The sequence below is a fragment of the Tenrec ecaudatus genome, chromosome 17 (genome assembly GCF_050624435.1).
Source record: "Tenrec ecaudatus isolate mTenEca1 chromosome 17, mTenEca1.hap1, whole genome shotgun sequence".
Lineage (NCBI taxonomy): Eukaryota > Metazoa > Chordata > Mammalia > Afrosoricida > Tenrecidae > Tenrec > Tenrec ecaudatus.
The window spans coordinates 62843426-62865616 of record NC_134546.1 but is presented as its reverse complement, the minus strand read 5'-3'; the positions used below and the strand labels follow the sequence as shown (position 1 = coordinate 62865616).

At 48.8% G+C, this 22191-nt stretch overlaps 1 protein-coding gene and 1 non-coding gene across 2 annotated transcripts in view; both read right to left on the bottom strand.

Annotated features, from left to right (window-relative positions):
* Positions 1–21950, bottom strand: part of AAGAB (alpha and gamma adaptin binding protein) — a 43338-nt gene extending 21388 nt beyond the window's left edge. The window contains exons 1-4 of the mRNA XM_075535377.1: positions 21802–21950; positions 3181–3371; positions 2515–2611; positions 2120–2209 (exon numbers count right to left, since the gene is read on the bottom strand). Coding sequence (XP_075391492.1) covers positions 2120–2209; positions 2515–2611; positions 3181–3371; positions 21802–21874 — 451 coding nt within the window. The 5' untranslated portion in view covers positions 21875–21950. The remainder of the gene's footprint in view (positions 1–2119; positions 2210–2514; positions 2612–3180; positions 3372–21801) is intronic.
* LOC142431218 (small nucleolar RNA SNORA9) lies at positions 17511–17645 on the bottom strand. The gene has a single exon (XR_012780759.1). It is a non-coding gene; the product is annotated as a small nucleolar RNA SNORA9 (small nucleolar RNA).
* Positions 21951–22191: the final 241 nt, after the last annotated feature.

Below are 22191 nucleotides of genomic sequence, written 5' to 3'. Positions count from 1 at the left end.
GCGACCCAAGGCACAACAGAACGAAAGACTGCCTAGTCCTGCATCGTCCTCACAACTGCTCCTATGCCTGAGCCCCGAAGTGCAACCATAGTGCCAACCCACCTCCTTGGGGGATTCCGATTCCCTCTTTGTCTCTGCCCCTCTATCTTACCAAACATGATGTCCTTCCCCAGGGACTGGTCCCTCCTGACAACATGTCCAAAGTATGTGCGACAAAGTCTCGCATCCTTGCCTGTAAGGAGCGCCCACTTTTCCCAAGACAGATCAGTGTGTCCTTTTAGCACTCTACAGTATTTTCAACACTCAACTCTAGCATCACAGTTCAAATGCATCCATTCTTCTTCAAGCTTCTTTATTCAACACCCAAGTTTTCTTTTTTCTTAAATCATTTTATTGGGGGCTCATATAACTCTTAACACAATCCATACATCCATCTATTGCGTCAAGCACTCCTGTATAATTGTTTCCCTCATCATTCTCAAAACTTTTGCTTTCTGCTTGAGCCCTTAGTATCAGCTCCTCATCTTTCCCCCTCCTCCCCGCTCCTCCCTCCCTCATGAACCCTTGATAATTTATAAATTGTTATTATTTTGTCATGTCTTATACTGTCCAACATCTCCCTTCACCCACTTTTCTGGTGTCCACACACTTTCTGTTGTCTGTTATATGTAGATCCTTGTAATCGGTTCCCCCTTCCCACCCAACCCTCCCTCCACCTTCTTGGTATCACCACTCTCACTACTGGTCCTGAAGGGATTGGATCATTCACCCTGGATTCCCTGTGTTTCCAGTTCCTATCTGTACCAATGTACATCCTCTGGTCTAGACAGATTAATTAGGTAGACTTGGGATCATGGTGGGGGGCAAGGGGAGTGGAAGCATTTAGGAACTAGAGTAAAGTTGTATGTTTCATCGTTGCTACTGCACCGACTGGCTCGTCTCCTCCCCGAGACAATATATAGGGAAGGGAAGCACACAATGCTATGATCTTTTGTTCTTTGATGTCTGATACCTGATCCCTTCTACACCTCGTGATCAACATCCAATTTTCATATGCTTATGAGACAGGGGGAGTCCTATGGCTTGGGCCAGGCACACCTTGGCCCTCAAGTGCTCTTGTACAGCAGCTCTGCCTGATGCACATGGAAATACCACAATACACTCCTACCCCAAAATGCGAGGGCCCTTAAATGATACACGACTGGGAAAGTCAGTCTGGGTTGCCGACAGAGAATGACTTTCTTCATGACAACAGATGTCGGATCTTACAAGACCCGACAAAGGCCTTATCAGCTCCCAGGAGCCACCGAGCAGGGCTATTTCTAGGAGGTACCCATGGCAAAGGAGCCGGAGGGTGCAGTGAGTCGGGCTGGGCGGTGCTCAGGGAGAAGGGGTCTTTCTCCTTCCAGAGTCACAGCCTGAGAAACACCCTGGGGCACTTCTACCAGGTTCTATAGGGTCTCTGGAAGTCAGCATCAACTTGATGGCAGTCAGTTTATTTGGTTTTTCGGTTATCCAGGGAAAATCTCCCCGATCACGGAAAGATACTAGAACGAGAAGTGGAATTCCTGTGTCATACGGAAGGGAAGGAAAGGGTCGCCCACACTATAGGTGCTACCCTGCTTCTGGAATTTGACTGGCACAGCTCCCGGTTCAGTTGGCACAGCTGGTACTACTGTGCTATCCTTGGCCCCACTGAAGCGAGGCTTGTGTGCTAAGAAACTGCGGAGGACTGTAAGGTGACTGGAAAAAAACACCAGAAACCGTCTTCATGCGGCTGGAAAAGTCAAGTCTCCTGAGAGTTCAGAGGGCACAGCTCACATAAAACCTGCCTCTCGTGGCCTGGCCCTGGGCAGTGTGACTGGGAGAGCAGTGGGAAAGGGCCAGGGATTGAGCAAATGACAAAGACAGAAGGCCCAACAACAACAACAAACACAAGCTCAAAAGCCCTACAATGGTGCGTAAACGGACTTTTCTCTGATCACTTCAAATAGCTGGTGCGCGTGTGTAGGAGAGAAACGGAGCCTCTTACATTTTTCCGGGCTTCTCCCTCGAGTTATAAGGATCTCTCCTACCGGAACCCCAAAGCCAGGCTTTCTCTTGTCCCGCAAACACCTACCATCCTCCTCCGGCACCTCTTCGGGACTAAGTTCCACCAGCTCAAAGCCATGCTTGATGCACCATTCTTGAGCTTTTTGTCGGCTTACCCCTAAAATTGTATACAGAAAACGGTGTATGAATGAGAGGAAAATAAAACAGGGCCCCCTCGGCAGTGCTCTCCACAGATCCCATAGCTCCCTCAATATCAGTGTGATTCTAAAGCAGGCCCTACAGAGAAAACGACTTCGGAGCCCTGAGTGCCCTTTCTGTCTGTCAAATGGTGAAATACTGCGAGATCCCAAAAAGAGGCAGCTGCACTATTTTGGGAAAATAATGAAGCGTAAGACATGCTCTGTGCCATTCTAAGATTTTTGCTGAGCAATGTCTCCTCGGGCCCCGTCTGCTGGCCCTTACCGTGTTCACACACTCTCTCGCAGACCAGGATCATCACCTCCGGGAGCCACGCTTCTGCCAGGGGAAGCCACGGGGAGACACTGTCGAGACCAGACTTCTGGTAGGAGGACAAACAAGCAAACAGAAAGAGATATGAGAACCCACAGGAAATCCAGAGGGGTGTGGTGGTTACGTGAGCTTACGTCAATTAGACACTTCTGGCTAAGGTGGAGTCAAACGTGTCAATCAGGTCACAGCCTGATGGTGCTTCCCGGGGAGTGTGGCCTTCTCATAGGAATAGCCTAGCCTGCCCCCCCACTCTCTCCCCCTCCCCTTCCCCCCTCCCCCCGGCTGGCTGGCCACTCCCACAGCTGCTGCAGCCCCGCCAGGTTTCCATCAACCGTGGACGCACATGACTCTCCGGCCTGTGGCCTCCCTGCATCCTGCATCAAGGCATGTGGCTGTGTGAGTCCGAAGGGGGACTTACGGACCAGTACCAGATTTACGGGCTTGATTTGGACTGAGCTGGGATGTTTTCTTGATATAGAATGACTTCCTGATCTAAAGCTCTCTCTTATACATATGCATATACGGGAATCACTGGAGTTGTTTCTCGGGTCAGCCTGGCCTAACACAGGGTGAGGGGGGAAAGCTTCAGGGACCCACGAAGAGCCCAGTCTCACTGACCTGCGTGCTGTCAAAGTAAACCACGAACGCCTGCACAGACTCGGCGATCTCGGCTGTCACGAGGAACTTGTTTGGCACCACGCACAGGTTGATATCCGCCGAGTAGTACTTATTATCAATGGTCCAGGGGTACACCCTCACAGCATCAGTGGCAGTCCCTTCTGCCACCAGCTCCTCGCTGCCAAGGATATCTACAGAAGAGACACAACGTTACCATGAGCAGGGCAAGGCCAGCACGCGTGGGCGGGGCTGTGTGCCGAGAGAGGGAGGATCTGGGCCTTCGCATGAGGATGTCAAAGGGTCTCGCACTCAGGAGTCCTTCTGTCCGTGTGATGATGCAGGTGATGGTGACATCGCTTAAGTCATTGGCTCTCTGCTTTAGAGACTGGAAAATGACCGACAGATTGGACAGAACAAAATAGTTGTCCGGGAAACTATTTTGTCTGAAAAATAGCACGAAACTACAAGGGCTGGGAAAAGCAAGAGGAGGAAGATGGCTCCACTCATTGTATCGCCTCAACACTTCCCAGGTGACGGATGGTTTTAAGAAGCTTCAATAATTTGTAACTGTTTTGTACTTATTTTAAAGTAGGAGAGAGGATTACGGCTAAACTTAATTTAATAAAAGAGTGACACTTCATTTATTCCTTAGGCCAAACGCTTAGACATTAATTCAGCTAATGAAATGAAGGAAGAACAACTGCTGATAAATGGCCTAACTTCCAGTTACGGGCAGCCTTGCTCACATTCGACATAGCCAACGCAGATCCTGTCTGTGAAAGCCAGCTCTGGCCAATGGTGAACACGCAATCGCCAAGCAAAGTGGGTGTTTTCATTTCTCACTGCGCTGCTCAGAAATCCACGTGCAGCTTGGTAGTGTAACGAATACAAAACTCCTTGCAGCAAATTCCAAGCCAACGAGGAATCAACAAATAGAGAGATGTGGTCACAGAACCTGCAAAGCATTTCACTTCCACAATGGCATGCAAACTCAGAACTGGAAGACACATGCGAAACGGTTCTAAGTCCAAATTGCCACCCCTCACACCTAAACCCACAACTTTCATTTGATCCAGATGTGGCAAAGGAGCTTAGAGAAGTCCAACGGCAGGCGCGCCAGTCACTGGTCTCTCCTGGAGGACTGGGCAGGCAAATGGGCACACACTCATTTTAGACACACACTACGTGTAAAAGGACACAACACAATCCTCACACTCACAACTGGCAGGATGCTATACGCTAGAGGGTGGAGATGTTTAATTCCAAGGCTAAGATTATACAATTAGAAACATAGTTTTTCCTTTAAAAAGATGTATGGAGAAATCATTTAATCCAGAGATTGCTAAGAAGGAGGGTTACGCTTTGGGCTGTTAGCCACAAGGCCTGCAGTTTGAAACCACCAGCTGCTTCATGGAACAAAGATGGGGCTTTCTGTTCCTGTAAAGAGTTACCGTCTGGGAAACCCACCAGGGTGGTGCTAGTCTGTCCTAGAGGGTAGCTATGAGATTGAGAATTTAGAAAGTTTGTGTGTGTGTGTGTGTGTGTGTGTGTGTGTGCGCCCACATGTGCATGCATGTGTTCAACTGGTAAAGCCTTACCATATGGTTATTAGAAAGAATTGGCATTCTTAAAAATGAAAAGGCCCTACACTGTAGGGATCACATTTAAAATCAATTTAAACCCTTAGTATAAGACACTTTTTGAAACTAACTTAAAAAACATTTCCGCCCAAATCAGAAATGTTACATTTCAGTTGTTAACAGAGGAGTAGATTGAGCAGTTCTTTCGGCTTAATTGCTACCTGAAGTCAAACTCTTTCAGAGTGTCAACAGATTCTATCGCAGCCGGCTGCGCCCCCCCCCCCCCCCAAGCATGACAAGTTCAACGGGAAGGACGTCCAAGAAATCAAAGACTCTGTTTTCATGTCAACGTCGAGGGAAGAAGAATCAGACTCTGCATTGCATTCAGGGCTAATTTTCCAAACTGCAAGCAGGTAACACAGCAATATGTGGCGATGTTCCCAGGAGCTGAAAACGTGCACACTCGTGCACATACCTTAACATACCGCTAATAACACAGATGAAGATGGCAAAGTAAACCAAGCAGTGTGCCGACACACATACACACTGATTTCTTTAAGGGGGGGGGTAGAGCCACTGTATGAGAGCAGTCTTCATTCCCTGGTCATTTCGGTAAGAGTGATTTTCTTTGTTTAAGGAAACGCAAGGAGCATGAGACGAATGCTCTCACCGTCCCTGTGGTCAGTCGGTTCTTGAAATTTACTAAGCTAACCGGATTGTTAAAAGCTGAAATCAAATCATTCATTGTGCTTTAACCCCCACCCCCTTCAAATCAGTGGCTTCAAGTAACATGAAAAAAAGAATTAACTATCACCCTCCTACTAATTACCACTTACAGTATCTAGAACGTTGAGAATACAACCGAGCAAATCAATGCGCATTCTCTGAGCTCATCAAATTTCATTTCCATACTACCTTTGGATTTTAAAATGATTATAATTTAAATTTTAACACGCAGAAAGGAGCTGTTTCCATCTCTCTCTTTTGTATCTTTGAAACCTAACTGGGACCACAGGCAAGAAAATGGGAAAACACATTTCATATTTCACTTGTTTTAGTAACTGCGTTTTGTTTGCTGTGTGTGGTGCTTGCTTTTCAATTACGCTTCTCTGTGCTGCCTGAACAAGATGAAAGCTGAACGTCCCTATCAGATTTTTGCTTTGCCGTTTTCTGTCTAATCAGACACTTCCAGCGCGGCTGCATATGGCCTTTCCGATCGCATCTGGGCCATGAGCGCGGGGAAGGAGAGCGAAGCCTGTCTCACTCTGGTTCTTCACCACTGATATCGCAATGGAGTTTAATTTAACAAATGTAAATGACTCTGGGTAGAGCTTCCCGCCCTCATTCTCAATTTGGCTGCCAATGTTTCACACCAGCATGCTCCTGTCCAAATTAAAAAAAAAAAAAGAACCACCCAACACTCGTCCAAGCGCAAGGGTTTCCAGAGATCAGCAAGACAGGCCACTCATGCCATGGGTAAGGAAATAGGAGGGCAGTGACAGTGTGAGAAAAAGGAAGTCTCACCTGCCTACAAAACCAGAGAACCGGAAATGAAATCGGGGCACCAGCATTCTTGCCCACACCAGGATGTATGTTACATGTTAGCGCCCTGGACTGAGCACAGGGGCTCATAAGCTGAAACTGACCCAAGGCCCCCAAGCGTCTCAGTCCTTTGAGGAACACCACGGGCCAGAAGGAGGACAGCAGAGGCAGGACCATGAGTATTCATCAGAAGTCAGTGATGTTTCGCTTTGGTTTAGCCAGGCTTCTCAGAAAAATACGCAACACTCCCCCTTATTTCCCCTTCACGAAACGGAGGGCTGAGGCAAGACCTCCTTTCACATGCTGCAGAGCCAAGCCGAGCGAGGTGCGCCCCGCTCGGGCATCATCTTTTCAGCAGCCTCGCATACAAAAGCTGCACAGGAGGAAGACGATTTAAGAAGGAGAATGGGTGCGTTTGAATTAGGAGCAGCCTGACCGTACCATGGACTGCCAGTCGAAAAAGTGCAGCTGCCCGGGAGGAAAAACTGCCAGTCTGCGCCTGAGAAGCGAGATAGGAGAGACTTCCTCTCGTGTCCTTAGAACGCGTGATCCCGAGGGGCCAGGGCCAGGCCATCATGCTTGATGGCCCGAGCCAGTGGCTTCACCAATAGGCCCCAACGTACCAATGGAGAGGGCGGTGCAGCACAGGCAGGGGCTGTTCCGTGGATGCAGGGCCGCTGAGTCAGAGCCGACTCCAGGGTCCCCAGCGACAGCAGGGTGAGTGCTGACACAGTCGGCCCACCCGCCCGGAGGACCAACCGTCACACACACACACACACAGAGGACCAACCGTCTCACACACACACACACACACACACACACACACAGGACCAACCATCACACACACACACACACACACACACACACACAGGACCGTCACACACACAGAGGACCAACCGTCACACACACACACACACACACACAGGACCAACCGTCTCACACACACACACACAGAGGACCAACCGTCACACACACACACAGGACCAACCATCACACACACACACACAGGACCAACCGTCTCACACACACACACACACACACACACACACACACACAGGACCAACCATCACACACACAGAGGACCAACCATCACACACACACACACTCACACACCGTCTCTCACACACACACACACACAGGACCAACCGTCACACACACACAGAGGACCAACCAACACACACACACACACACACACACACACACATCCTGAGCAGCTCCACCTCCACCTGGTGGATGTCGGCCTGCCTCCTTCTTCTTCAGCAGCCACCTGGGGGAGCTGTTATCCATCATTTGGTACAGAGACAAACACTGCTTAACTGCCAAGTTTGCTACTGAAAATTTCATTTCACAGCTTAAAATAGCTACTGCGACGGCTTTCGGACGAGAACGTCGATCGTAGCCCAGTGGAGGGAGCAGCACAAACCTTTCCCCCACTTCAAGGAGGAAGTACAAACCTCTTTCCCTGTCTGAGGAGAAATGGTTGGATGCAGCAGTCTGGTCTCCATCAGTTCTTGGCTTTCTCTTTTCTTTGGAGAATGTATTTCTCCTATGATCCCACTTGCCAAGGAACTGAAAAGGGAGGGTCAGGAGTCCCGAAGAGGGCTGTGTGCCAGGGCAGTATTTCAGTTCCCTAACTCATGATGCCCCTCCCTGTGCCCAGCCCATCTCCCTCCGAATCTTCCTTCCCCCTCTTTGGAGTCCAAGTGAGCTAAGCCTCACAAGAAAGCCAAGGTTCAGCATCAGTAAAACTCTGAAACCACAAGCACTTCAGCACACGAGGGACCTGGAGCACACTACGCTGAGTGGTCAGTCAGTCACAAAAGGGCAAATATCATACCAGACTATAACTAGGAGATTTTAAAAAGACAGAAACTTGCTTACCAAAGGGAACAGACTTTGGGGGCTCCAAGGGAGGGAGGGTGAGGTGGTAAGAGGAAGCAGCAGACTAGAAGGCTGGCAGACAGGAAATGGAGGTCCGAAAGAGGGAGACGAGGAAATGGGGGTGGGTGAGTGTTTGAATACAGGGAGGACTGACATGTGGTTTGGCCTCTTGAATACTGAAATAATCCCTGTCCCCTAGTGCACAAAAAATTCATATTAAAAAGACACTACTTTTGTTACCCTGGGTTAGGAACCAGGCTGAAATTACATAGTGAATTCCCTAAACCCAGAAGTATCAATTTTCATGAATACTTATATACACACAAGTTCATGCCTACACACGTGTATACACACACTACCCTCTTCCCTCACTTATCTACCTCAGAAAAAAGAGAAATAGACAAAGTGAGTGCCCTGATACTGTTTGCGATTATTTGTATCTCCTTAAGGATACAGAGTAACATAATTAAGGGCTCTTTGAACATCAGCATGAACATACACTTAGGAATAATAGCCGTCTTTGTGAAGAAACGTTGCCTACAGTTAAATCATATTTTCTACACTCTGTAAGAGGTGACAGCTGCCACCTCCAGCCGATGGATGAGCTTTCCAGAAATCAGAACTCTTCTGAGAAGGCAGCGCCGAGGGCTTTGGGGTTTGCTTTTTCTTAGAGAAAGGAAACTAGCCTTTCTAACGGGGATTGCAAGCTCCCGCCTCAGACGGGAGCATCTTTCCCAGTACCTACTCTGCTGGGAAGCCAAATTCCCGTCCTGCTCCTTAGTGACACCGGGAGTTGTCTGAGCGCAAAAGGCCACCAGACCATGTGTCCCAGACACGGCACAGACCTGGATGCAGGCAGACCTGCACCGGAATGCTGGCTCCTGGCAAGAATGGGAGCCGAATAACCCCTCTGGGTATCCGCCTCCTCGCCTGTAAATGCGGAGGGAGAGGTCGCACAGCGGAGGGCTTCCTGAAGATTCCACAAGCAATGTCTAAGGAGCTGGGGCTGGCCCGGAGCAGGTCCTCAGCGCAGGGTCTCCTTTCTCCCTGCTCACGTCTGGGGGCAGCACTCTTGACAAGAAGGCAGATTAGAGAAGCACTGGGGGGTGTGAGTAGGAAACAGGACAGTCCGGACCTGGTCAGCTCCTCTTAGCTCCTCAGGCCCCAAGGTGGTGGGGGGGGGGGCACATGGTCAGCTGCTACCCCTAACATCACCAGTTCAAGCCCACCAGTTGCTCCAGGGGTGAAAGATGAGGCTTTTGGCTCCCATAAAAATGTACAGCCTTGGAAAACTTAACTACAGTTACGATGGGTCAAAATCTACTCGAAGGCAGTGGGACTAACTTAAAAGTTGGAGGGCAAACCCACCCAAGGGTGCCATGGGAGAAAGGCCCAGCAAGCGGCTTCAGTGAAGACCACAGCAACCGCGGGGAGGTCGACTGCCGCCAGGCTGCCTCTGCACTGGAATGCACTGTATGACGGTGTTCTTTGGAGCTTCTGCTTTTACTGCTGCTGCTGCTGCTGCTGGTGCTGGTGGTGCTGGTGTGGGTGAGGGGCAAAGGGGGTACGTAAAGCTGCTCTGGCCCAGCCCCTCCCCTTCTGACCACATTCCTCTAATAGGCCTTCTCAAGCTGTTCTTTTCCATTGTGAAGGCACATACTGAGACAAAGAAAGCAATTAGGAAAATTATGGGCTGCAAAGTCTGACAGCAGTTGGAAAGGAAAAGTAGCCACTATGAAAGGAAAGCAGTGAGCTTGGGGGAAGGGGGGGAGCAGGGACAAAGCCCAAAGGCCAGGCCTTTAACAGGGGGCCTGGGTCTCCATCCAGCTGCAGCCAGGTACAATCTCAGAGCCACAGTCCCATGAGGCTGTCACACAGGGGGTCTGTCCAATGCTTTGCAGCAGTGGTGAACCACCAGACTATGCCACCCCACGGAGCGGATCGTGGACAAAGGGGTTCTTTTGGTAGGTCGCCTGGTGTTTCAGGGTTACAACTGTGCGGTGCTAAAGCTGGGCCTTCACAGAAACAGATGTCACGACATTCCTATGTGTGAGTCCCTGACTAATCGTCACCCAGCCTCCCGGTGCAAGTGCGGCTGTTAGTCTCCGACAGAGCCATCACAGAGCAGCACGGCGCTGCCCAGGGAAGAACAGCCAGCCGGGTTCAAGAACAAACCACTGCTTTGCTCGGACGTCGAAGCCGGTCTGCCGGCGGCACTTCGCTGCCTTCCCCTAGCGCTCACACCCCCTTCTCTTTGGTTGCACTTTAAATTCCCGTTTCCAAATGTTCTTGGGATTCTTATACCAGAGTGGAAAACTTTTCAAAGCTCTTGAAGCAGAGGAAATCCATCCCAGCCCTCCTCTTTCCCCTCGAGTGTACTCTCTCCCAGTAGCCATCTGGAAGTGGTCACCACAGCTTACTCTGAAATAAAGGCTGGGGGCGGGGGGTGGGGGGGAAGAGGCAGAGTTTCCGCCTGCCCATAGGACACCTCACAGGGCAGCTGAGACACAACCACACACACAGGCACATACAGATGGGGGAGGAAAGGGGAAGAATGCAGAAAGCGGGTTTACGAGGACCATCCGCCCGGACAGAGCTCAATGCAGACTGGGATTTCAACCCTGGTGGCCCAGCCCAGGGACCGTTCCCATCCTTTAGGGAAAGGGCGCGTCTTTGAATTGATATTCTCACTGCAAGAAGTAATAACAGAGGCTGCTACCCCCTGTGATACGCAGGCCAGTCTAGACAGAACTGAATGAACGAGCCCCAAATGTCAAGCAGGGTCACGATGGAGACACTCAGCTCTAAAGCACAGGTAGCTCGTGGAACAACATAAAATTCTATACCGTGCACGCTGGCCAACTACCTCTCGAGCTCTTCTGATTGTGGCAGTTGCAAAAGAAAAAGGAAACTGGCAATTATTCTCAGAAGTTCCCAAAATAACTGATGAATGAATGGCAGCTTTCTGGAAGGTTGGCTGGAGGAGCCCAAGCAGGACAATCATGAAAGGGCAACATGTACATACTTAAGTATCAGTCAACCCGAATATCGGCCGAGGCATCTAATTTTACCACAAAAACGGCATTAAAAATGTGCTGGAAAGCTCGGCGTATCCACAAGTACGCACAGTTTCCTGAAGAATACGTACAGAGTTCCCCGTGGACGGGTGTGGTAGGACGTGTATGAGGAGCAGTGAAGTCAGCAGTCACAAACATGGTCGCTACACGCCAGCTGCTCCCCAGGTGAAAGGTGAGGCTTTCTGCTCCCATAAAGACTCCAAGGACCAGTTCCTCTGTCCTATCGTGGGGCCATGAGTCAGAACTGGCTCACGATAGCGAGTTTGGGTTTGGGGTAGCCCTGTGTGTGATTTCTGACAAGAAGCTAGGTTCATTGGAAAGTGTCAATAAAGCTAACAGGGCCTCAGAATCCAAACCATTCCCCAAGAGGATAAAATCAGTCAGACTACACAGGGTCAAGAGATGATGGAGAAAGAAAAATAGTCATAAATTGGACTTCATCAAAATTTTAAACTTGTACTTCAAAAAGCACCATTAAAAAGCTGAGACAACATGATAGTGGGACAAAAGGAAATAGAGGAAAGAAGTAGGAGGCAAAGGGCATTTATAGAGGTCTAAGTACAGGCATGTACATATGTAAATATACATAACGATATATATATATATATATATATATATATATATATATATATATATATATATATATATATATATATATATATATAAAGTATCAAGGTCACAGGAGAACATTGGGCCTCTACTCAAGTACTCCCTCAACACAAGAACACTTTGTTGTAATAACCTGGCATTCTGTGATGCTCACCTTCCTGACATCGTCACATAAGACAAAATAGGTGCTTAGCAAATGTGGTGAAGAAAGCTGATGGTGCCCAGCTATCAAAAGATACAGCATCTGGAGTCTCAAAGGCTTGTAGATAATCAAGCATCCAGCTAGCTGAGAAGCAACAAAGCCCACATGAAAGAAGCACACCAGCCTGTGTGATCATGAGGTGTCCATGGGATCAGGGATCAGGCATCAAAGACCCAGAACTACAACAAAAAAGACTCAGAACATATAATCATATCATTGTGAATGAGGGGGCGTGTAAAGTGGATAACAGAAGCCCATCTTTGACAGCTGGACATTCCCTTACAGAAGGGTCACAAGGAAGAGATGAACCAGTCAGGGTGCAGCATCGCACCAATGAAACATGCAACTTTCCTCCAGTTCTTTAATGCTTCCTCCCCTTCACTATCAAGATCCCAATTCTACCGTACAAATCTGGCTAGACCAGAGGATGTACACTGGTACAGACAAAAACTGGAAACACAGGGAATCCAGGACAGATAAACTCCTCAGGACCTGGTATGAAAGTAGCTATACCAGGAGGGGAAGGGAAAGGAGGGGCTGAAAGGGGGAACTGATCACCATGATCTACATTTAGCCCCCTCCCTGGGGGACGGGCAACAGAAAAGTGAGTGAAGGGAGACATTAGTCGGTGCGAGACATGAAAAAAAATTTTATAAATTATCAAGGGTCCATGAGGAAGGGGGGGAGGGGAAATGAGCCAATACCAAGGACTCAAGTAGAAAGAACATGTTTTGAAAATGATGGCAGCAAACGTATAAATGTTTGACACAATGGATGGATAGATGGACTGTGATAAGATTGTATGAGCCCCCAATAAAATGATTTTTTTTAAGCTGAGGAAAGTCTCTGAATGGAAAAAATATTTACAAATCATTTAAGATACTTGTATCCAGAATATATGAAGAACTCTTACAACTCAATAACAAGACAAATAACCCAACTTTTAAATGGGCAAAAGATCTGAAAAGACATTTCACTAAAGTAGATCTATGAATGGCTAAGCAAATCACAAAGGAACCCCAATTTCACTGAGTCGATTCCAACTCACAGTCCTCCACGTGGCCCTTCCCGGGCATTTATTCTGTAAAGTGACAGATTAGTTTGAATTCCAGTCTGGCGGTCAGCATTCCAATGATGGCTTGACAGGGCCACCAGGGTCACTGCACGTGAAAATACTCTCAACTTCATTATGGAAATGCAGGTAAAAGCCACAATGCAATGCTACTCCACACTACTGTCAGCTACCAGGAATCAGCCCCTGGCGAAAATCAGAAATATAGAGAATAGTAAGTGTTGCTGAAGATGTGGAGAAACAGGAAACTTCACACATTACTAGTGAACATGTAAAATGGGGCAGCCACACTGAGGAAAATTGTCTGACAACTTCTTAAAAGATTAAAGAGAAATTTTCCAGATGTCCCAGAAAATCTACTAAGTACTGTGGCAGTTACATAATCTGGTATCAATGTGAGGTTTAAGAGTGAAGGGGTGGAGTCTAGTCTGTCAATCAGGTCATAGCCAATGAGGCCTCCATGTGGGCATGGCCTTCTCCTGAGGATTCTGGGAACTCCTGTATTTCCTCCTTGGCAACAGCAGACACTCTCTCTCTCTGCTCTCTCCCTGAGAGACCTCTACTACCCTGATAGACTCCGTGCCCTGGGAATTGGAGGAGCCATGTGGAGACCCCTGCCAGCGTTGAGATTCTACTACCGCCACTGGACTCACAAGACGTTGCACCTACTGGCCTGTGATCTTCCTGTATTCGGTGCCATTACACGTGTCTTGTGAGTCTGAAGAACTTTAGAGATTGGTATCGGACATATGGGCTAATACCAGACTTATTCAATTGCTCTTGTATATCAAGCTCTTTCTTATACACATACAAGTCTCCCTGGATTTGTCTCTGTGGTCTACCCAGACTAACACATGTATCTACCCAAGAGAAATGAAAATAAGAAGACCTTCAAAAAGCTTGTGGGAGAAAATGGGATGAAAAGATAATGTATTTTTCCACAAACTTTTAGAAGCCCCCTTCATATGTGTCTACATAAAAGTTTGTATAAAAATGTTCATAGCATTATTCATAACAGTCACAAAGTGGAAACAACCCAAGCGTCCATCAACTAATGGACACATACAATGTAGTAGATCTACACGAGGAGATACAAAGTAGATGCCAAATGTGGATGAGACAACAAAACCTTACACTACGTAAAAGGAGCGAGATATAAAAGACCACCCTTTCTATGCTTCTATGGACAAGACGTGTTAACGAGCAGGTGAGACAAAGGCACAGATAGGGAAAACAGACCAATGGCTGTCACAGGGGGCCAATGAGGAGGGACTGTGGGTAGACACAGAAGTTTCCTCCTGGGGTGACAGAAATGTCCGAAAGACCACATTGTGGTAACGACGGTACACTTCACTGCATATAGGTCAAAAACTCACTACATTGTATACTTAAAACAGGTGACTTTAATGGCATATACATTATTCCGTTAACACTGTTATCGTCAGGGGCCAAATCAGCGCCGACTCAGAGTGATCCTTTGTACAAGGAAACAAGAAACCCGCTGGGTCCTGCGCCACCCGCCCCACGGCTGCTGTGCTTAAGCCCATTGGTGAGGTCCCTGCACCCACCTATCCTGTTGAAGCGCTTCCCCTCTGCTCTACCAAGCATGAGCTCCTTCGCCAGGGACTGCTCTCTCCTGACAGCACGCTCTACAAGGGGCAAAGCTTGAACCCGTCTCAGACATGACCTTGAAGGACGGAGTGCTGTGCCTGGGGGCTAAAGGCCGTCTCCTCCCGGGCACAAATAGGTCAACGGGCACAACTTATGCCACAATCAACTGCTCTCCATCCTATTTGGTGAACAGCAGCTGGCGCTTTAAAAGCCCACGAGAGGCCATTGAAAGTACAGTTCCTGGTCTCTCTCTGTCCGGATGATGGAAGGGTGGTGGAGACTGAAGACATATGGAAACAATCAGTCCAGCGCACTAAGAATGGACCACGTGGACACCAGTCTCCATGCCCCTGAGACGAGAAAGGAGCCACATTAGAAAATCCTGGATGAAGTGAGAGAAAAATCTGGGACAAAACTCAAAACCCCAGAAAAGACCCAGCTTAGGGAACCTCTGAGACCAAGGCCCTTAGTCATTCCTTGAGGTCTGGAATGGAACCCACCCCCGTGGTTCACTTTTCAGCCCCACAACACACAGGCCTACAAGGGAGACAAACACCTTAGAACTAGCAACCACTTGAGAGACCAGCAGAGGCAGCAAGGACAAAGTCCAGAAGCCGCAGAAACAGGACACAAGGAGAGGAAGGGGATGGGTAATGTTCCATTGTGGGGATGGTTGGCAGTCAATGCACAGACCAAGATGTGTGTGAATTGTTGAATGGAAAGAGGATCTGCAAACCTTCCAATTCACAGTAAAATGTTAATTTTTGTAAAAAGAGAAAGATAAAAAGCAAGTACTGAGAACAAGAAAGGTTAAAAAAAACAAAAATAGTTCTCATTTTAGCAGTAGAATATTCAACTGTAATTCCTGCATCCCCACTTGAACAGACAATTCTGATTGCCAGAAGGCTGTCACAATCCACATGGACAGACGAGCTAGGATTGAATCTTAGCTCTCCAACTGTTAAGCAAAAAATCTTTGCCCTGAGTTTTCACTTCTCTCTCTCTTACACACGCATACACATATGCCCTGGAACATGACACAGACAGTTTAACAGAACAGAATAAAAACTTAGGCTTTCTCTCTGCCTTAAGTTGATGACTGAACAATTCCTTCCCACCCCCCTACCCCCGAACATAAAATCTTAGGCCCGTTTTACATGTGAAATAAAAGATTGGCAGTATATTACAGATCCCAGCTACCCACAAATCCAAGTGAGTCCTCCACCCCCACTGACAGCTTCAATCACTGCTGTCCTCTGACCACCCACTGGGATGACCACTGCCTGCCCCTGGGGTTAATCTTGCTAGCCCTAACTTTCCCCCTTTGAAGAAAATAAAGACTTAGAAATACACAACCCAATCAAAGGCAGAGCCCTCCTACCACAACAAAATAAGCAACTTTGGTTAAGCAAAAATTACTACGTTTGCCCACAGTAAATAAACCAAAAGGCTCCCCTTGGAATACCTCAATCAGCTACAGAAAAATTCAAATTAAAGGACCCTTGCTCTTACCCTATTCTGTACTGCCCTGTGTTGGTTAGGCTGTAAGACAGCCCCTATCCCTGGGGGAGATGTCTGGCCAATTCACCTCAAGCACAGCGCCCACAAGCTGCCACAAGAGGCGCTTATGTTGCCACGGTGCTGCATATGTTTCAGAGGAGCTTCAAAACAAGGAAGCAAACGCCTGCTGGTCCGACTCACCCCAACATGGACCACCTGAAAGCCAAGGTTCCCAGCAGTTCAAGCTCAGTGTGCATAAGGCTGCCCTGGGTCTGGGGCCAAGGCACCAGCAGCAGTGCAGAGACTTGATCTCTCTGGGTTCTAATCCCCTGTCATGACTGACTACACACAACACACGGGCAAAGTTATTAGTAAATGTTTGTTAAGGAGTTATCAACACATTCTAATGCCGGTGAGACATGCTCAAGGTAGTTATTTAGTTGGCTACCAAGACATGTTACAAAGTTTCAGGTCTGCTAATAAATGCCCAAAGGGGCATACCATTCTGCTGTAAGCCTCAGCCCCAAGGCATTCAGCTCCGGCTGGCTCCATGGCTCAGCAGACCCAGCTCCCTCCAGTATGTGCCCAAAGGCACCCCACTCTAATAACCCTCAGCCTGAAAGCACTCAGCTCCACTTCTGTGGGTCAGCAAGCCCAACTTCCTGAATCACGTGCACCCCACTCCAGTAAGCTTCAACCTGAAGGCATCCACCCCCACTTCCACGGGTCAGCAAGTCCAACTTCCCCAATTAAATTGCCAGAGGTACCCCACTCCACGAGCCAGCTTCTGCCATACAAGCTCTCAGCTGTCCTTTCTCCAGGTTGGAAGTCCATCACTCTGTCCAAGCTCTGACTCCGGGTTCTGCTGATGCTGCTCTGACAGTATAGCTGTCATCTGCATCCAGGAGGGTCACTGTCTAGGAATCTTGGGTCCAGAGAAGCCTGTTCACAATTACTCACAGGTGAAGCCTATCACTATCTTCCTCCACCTTCTGACCAGAGCCAGGCAGGGAAAGGTCACTTGGTGGGAGTTAGGGACTTTGGGTAGAAAAGCCACAAGAAATAATGTACTGTCCCTGCCAAGGCTTTTGAAATAAGAATGTTCTAAGGAAAATACTTCAAGATGCTGATGGAGCGAAGAACAAATGACCAGTCTTGCAAAAGAAAGCATTTTCCCCATGTCAAAAATTTCTTCCCTGGCTTTTGAAATACTGATGGTGGTCTTTTATTTCTGACTCGTTATTTGTATTTTTTTTGAATGTCTGAAATTTCTATAACCTTGCCCTGTAGATGTTGTAGAGCGAGGCCTCAAACCACTTCAAAGCTGCTCTTGCAAGCACTGTAGGAATGCACAGGGTTACTCTAAACCCAGGCAAGCTGGAGGCTTACAATCATTATCTGTACTTTTAACTTTGTATTAGTATTACTATTACTATTATTATTTTATCCTCACCAAAAAAGAAAGCATCCCCCCCAATGCTTTGCATATGTAATTCCCCAAAACCTACTTTAAACCCCGAACCCCTTGCTTTTGAGTCGATTCTAACTCATAGCAGCCCTCCAACTCTACAGCCATAAAGCTGCATCAAACTCACTGCCAGCCTGTCATGGGTTTCCGAGGCTGCAAAGATTCACAGAAACAAGTGGCCTCATCTTTCTCCCAGGACCATGCAGTCAACAGGCCCAGGCTTCCCCAAATGCACTACCAGGGCTCCTTATGGCAACCCCATACGACAGAGGAAAACAACTGTCCCATAGGGTTTCCAAAGCAGTCTGCTTCAGTTGTCTTACCTAGACGGTGGTGGGAATTAAACTGTGACATTTGGGCTACGAGCCGCGCTGAACCGCTACATTAGCATGGCCCTGAAGTCTGCTTTACCCATCACCTAAGGGCACTCGTCAGTTCCATAATCGAGAAGCCCAACTACCAAAGCAAAGCAAAACAAAACCCGCCCTGAGAGGAAACACAGGCAGGGTGGGAAGAGCGATGTTACATGGTGGGGATGAAGTCAGTAAGATGCGTACGTACGTGGTCTCAAACTGCTAACCTTGCCTCTAAGGCTCCTGCGGAAGGATACAAAGACTACATTAAATGATGTGAAAGCATGCTTTGGAAGAGTAAAGAAATAGATGTGTGCTATGTGAAGTACATACCAATAAAACCACTTTTAAAAAGGCACATATATGAACATTTGTTATGATTAAAGCATCTTTGAATTCCCACATTTCCTTGAAAAATTTTGCTCCAAATGGTTAACAGAAGAAACTGGATGGCTTATAGGTGCTGAGGCAGCTTTATAGACCGGAAAACCATTCACGTCTCCAGGAACTTGCCCATCTATAGTTCGTCCAAAGGAAGCAACACAAGAGGCTAAAAAGTAGGTACATACATTTTAGCATTTTTACAAGTGGCTCATACACCTATTTTCATTGCACCATCCTTGAGGGCGGAATAGTATCTTAGTCATCCGTCTGGTTGTACTTAGTACATACTTATTTAACACAAAAGTGTTAAAATCATATCTGACATAACCAAACACCTTGAAGAGCTGCGTGGTTTGGTGTGGAGGCTCAGGCTCAGTCTGGAGGTTGTCTAGTCCATTGGCCTGGCACAGTCCACAAGGACATGGTACCACATGCTCCTTTGGGCAGCAGTGCCTGGGGTCTTAAAAACTTTCAAGTGGGCGTCCAACATGCAACGATTGGTTTCTTGCTGTCCAGGGTAAAGCAGAGTCCAAAAATTCAAAGACCCAAGGAAACCTTGAATCCAATGGACGAATGGGCCCCGGGGATCACGGCCTTCACTAGTCTGAGACCAGCCGATCCACGTGGTGCTGTCACCACAACAGGCTCCTCTAGTGCCTGTCACAATAGTCGAAGGTCCTGGATAGGGGAGAAGACAAACACTGAAAACAAGGACCAGATTTCATTGGTTTGATAAACGACTGGTGGGCTCCTTGCATCTGTCGGCCTTACACAGACTTCCAAGCGGAGCGTGAGCCCACCCCCAGGATTCCCTTTCAGCCAAACCCCAGGCAGTACCGGGACGGGAACAGTAACACTCTGAGGAATGTTTTCCTCTGACAAAAATGCACGAGAAGAGACCAAAAGGGAGCCTTTGACCCCAAAACAAAGTTGAGACACAGGCGAGGAAGGAAGGTCGACTGGAAGCGGAGTTCAGTGGGAAGTGTACAGTTACATTGAGGGGATTGCAACTAACGCCGTGACACAGAACGTCTACCAACTGTTCAATCTAACCTGCTCTGTGAACCTTCAGCCAAGTCACAACCAGATGCACACACGCGCGCACACACACACACCGGATGTCAAGCGTAAAGATCCCTGGCTCTGGGGTACCGAGTCTTGCACAAGCCCCTCAAGCTGTGGCGCCTTCACTTCCCTTACAAACCCAACTATACATCAGCAGTGCCCCTTTTTACTTGCACCTAATGCCAACCCCACTGTTATGGTCTCGATTCAGACGTATAGGGATCCTATGGGGTAAACCTTTACATGCCTGCAAATGATAATGCAGTCCTCAAATATCTATGTAAAGGGGCAGCTGCCTGATTCTGTCGCCGGGCAGGCCAAAAATGGAGACAATTGTAGGATACGTTACACAGTTTACAACGGGCTTTCACAAACGCTGCATCACCTGTGCTTCGAGCAAGATAGGTTCATTTTAAGAATTAAAAAATGGAAGAAGCACACCAGCCCGTGTGATCATCAGGTGTCTATGGCATCAGGTATTAGGCATCAGAAGACCCCAATCATTTCTATGTGTACAAGGGGGGGAGTGGACCCAAAGCCCATCTGTAGACAATTGGACATCACCTCACACAAGGGTCACAAGGAAGTGATGAGCCAGCTAGGGTGCAGGAGAGGAATTAGAAACACACATTCCTCTAGTTCTTTAATGCCCCCCCCCCATCATGACCCCAGTTCTGCCTTACAAATCTGGCTAGACCAGAGCATGTACACTGGTACAGATAAGAGCTCTCAACACATAGAATCCAGGACAGATAAACCCCTCAGGACCAATACTGTGAAAAGTGATACCAAGAGAGTAGGGAGAAGGTGGGGGCGAAGGGGAGCCAATCGCAATGATCAACATACTCCACTTCCTAGGGGGGCAAGAAAGAGGGGAGTGGGTGAAGGGAGACAGTGGACAATGTAAAATATGAAAATAAAAAGAATTTATAAATTATTAAGGGTTCACAAGGGTGGGAGTGGGGAGGAGGGACAAAGAGAGGAGCTAATTCAACCAAGGGCTCAAGTAGAAAGAAAACGTTTTGGAAATGATGATGGCAACATACGTACACATGTGCTTGACACAATGGATGCATGGATTGTTATAAGAGTTGTAAAAGCCCCCAATAAAATGATCAAAAGAAAAAAAAGGTCAGTGAAATAATGTGCCTTCGTGAAAATGCTGCTGTTATTGGGTGTCATTGCGCCCCCATGCCTACTGGAATTAGACTATAGAATTGAACGGGTTTCACTGGCTGATTAGTTTTCAGAAAGAGTGTTGGATCCTTCTTCCTCTTAGTCTGGAAGCTCCACTGACATCCACTCAACATCACTGTAACCCAGAGGGCTAAGGGCTGTGCTGAAAGCACAAGAGCAGGAAATCTGCATCCAGGGCTAGGCCCACTTTACCGAGCCCAGTGGCATAGTGGTTAGGAGGCAGGCTGCCATCTGCAAGGTCAGCAGTTCAAAACCACCAGCTGCTTGCTCTACAGGCTTTCTACTCCCGTAAAGAGATACGGTCTTGGAAACTCAAGAGGGACAGTTCTACCCTGTCCTATGTTATCCCTGAGTCGGCAGCGACTCCTTAGCAGTGAGTTTGAGTTATAGATAAGAACACCCAAGTGACCTGCCACAATCACACAAGCTATGTCAGTGCCCAACTCCAAAGCCCGTATTCTAAAAACAGGTATTGGGTTGTGGCAACCTGAAAGAGGCCTGTAGAGGCTGGGCTGAGTCTAGGGTCCATCCTGTGCTCCGGTTTCTTCTCATAGGGTTTAAGGGTTACGCTTATTTTGATACCAATGAGACAGTCCGGAGACAAAAGAGAGTAGGTTCAGTAATTCTCCAAAGTAGTACTGGTGCAGAAGCTCTGCTGCGGACGGAAGGCAACGCACAAGAGTAAGTGTGCGCCCCCAAGTCTTGTGTGCCACAAGACTTAAAACGTCACCGCCCTCTCCAGAAGCCCTCCCTGGACCTTACAGTTTCCAGGGCGCCCTTCCGGCTCTGGATTCCAACTGGATCCTGGCACTCGCCCCGTGGGCTAGGACCAGTCCTCCTTACCAAAGACCCTGGAAGGGACGCGCTTTCTGGAAAGGCAGGCAGGAGATGACGCGTTCCCGGGCAGACACCCGGGGGCGCAGGTAGGGTCCTGGCCGGAGCACACCTGGGGAGGAGGGGCGTGCTCCGAAGCCCCGAGCCCGCTGCGGGCACAAGGCCCGGGTAGGAGCCCCGGACCTAAGGCTGTCGCCTGCCGAAGCTCAGTGAGGTCAGAGGCCCGCCCGGCGTCTCGCTACTCACGTTGGACCAGGCGGTGCCCGGGGAAGGTGGAGGAGCAGCTGGTCACCAGCGCGCAGGGGACGGCCGCAGCCATGGCTGCGCTCTCGGGCCGGTTCCGCCGCCCCGCCGCTTCCGCCTCGGGCTGCACCACCGCGGCGGCTGCGCGGGGGCCGCGCGGAGCGAGGCGGTCCGCAGACCGGCCGGCGTCTCCTGCACCCCCGCCCCGCTCCCGGGTGGAAGAGGCCGCGCCGCGCGCCGCGTCGCCATGGGAACGAACTCCCTCGCAGAGCCTCGCCGTGCCGGGAGATGGCGCCTCCCGGGAGCAGGTTACCGTCCGCCTCCCTCTCCGCGGCTCTGGCGACCGACAACTGCGACCCCATTGGATCCATCCTGGTCCAGGTGGGCGACGAG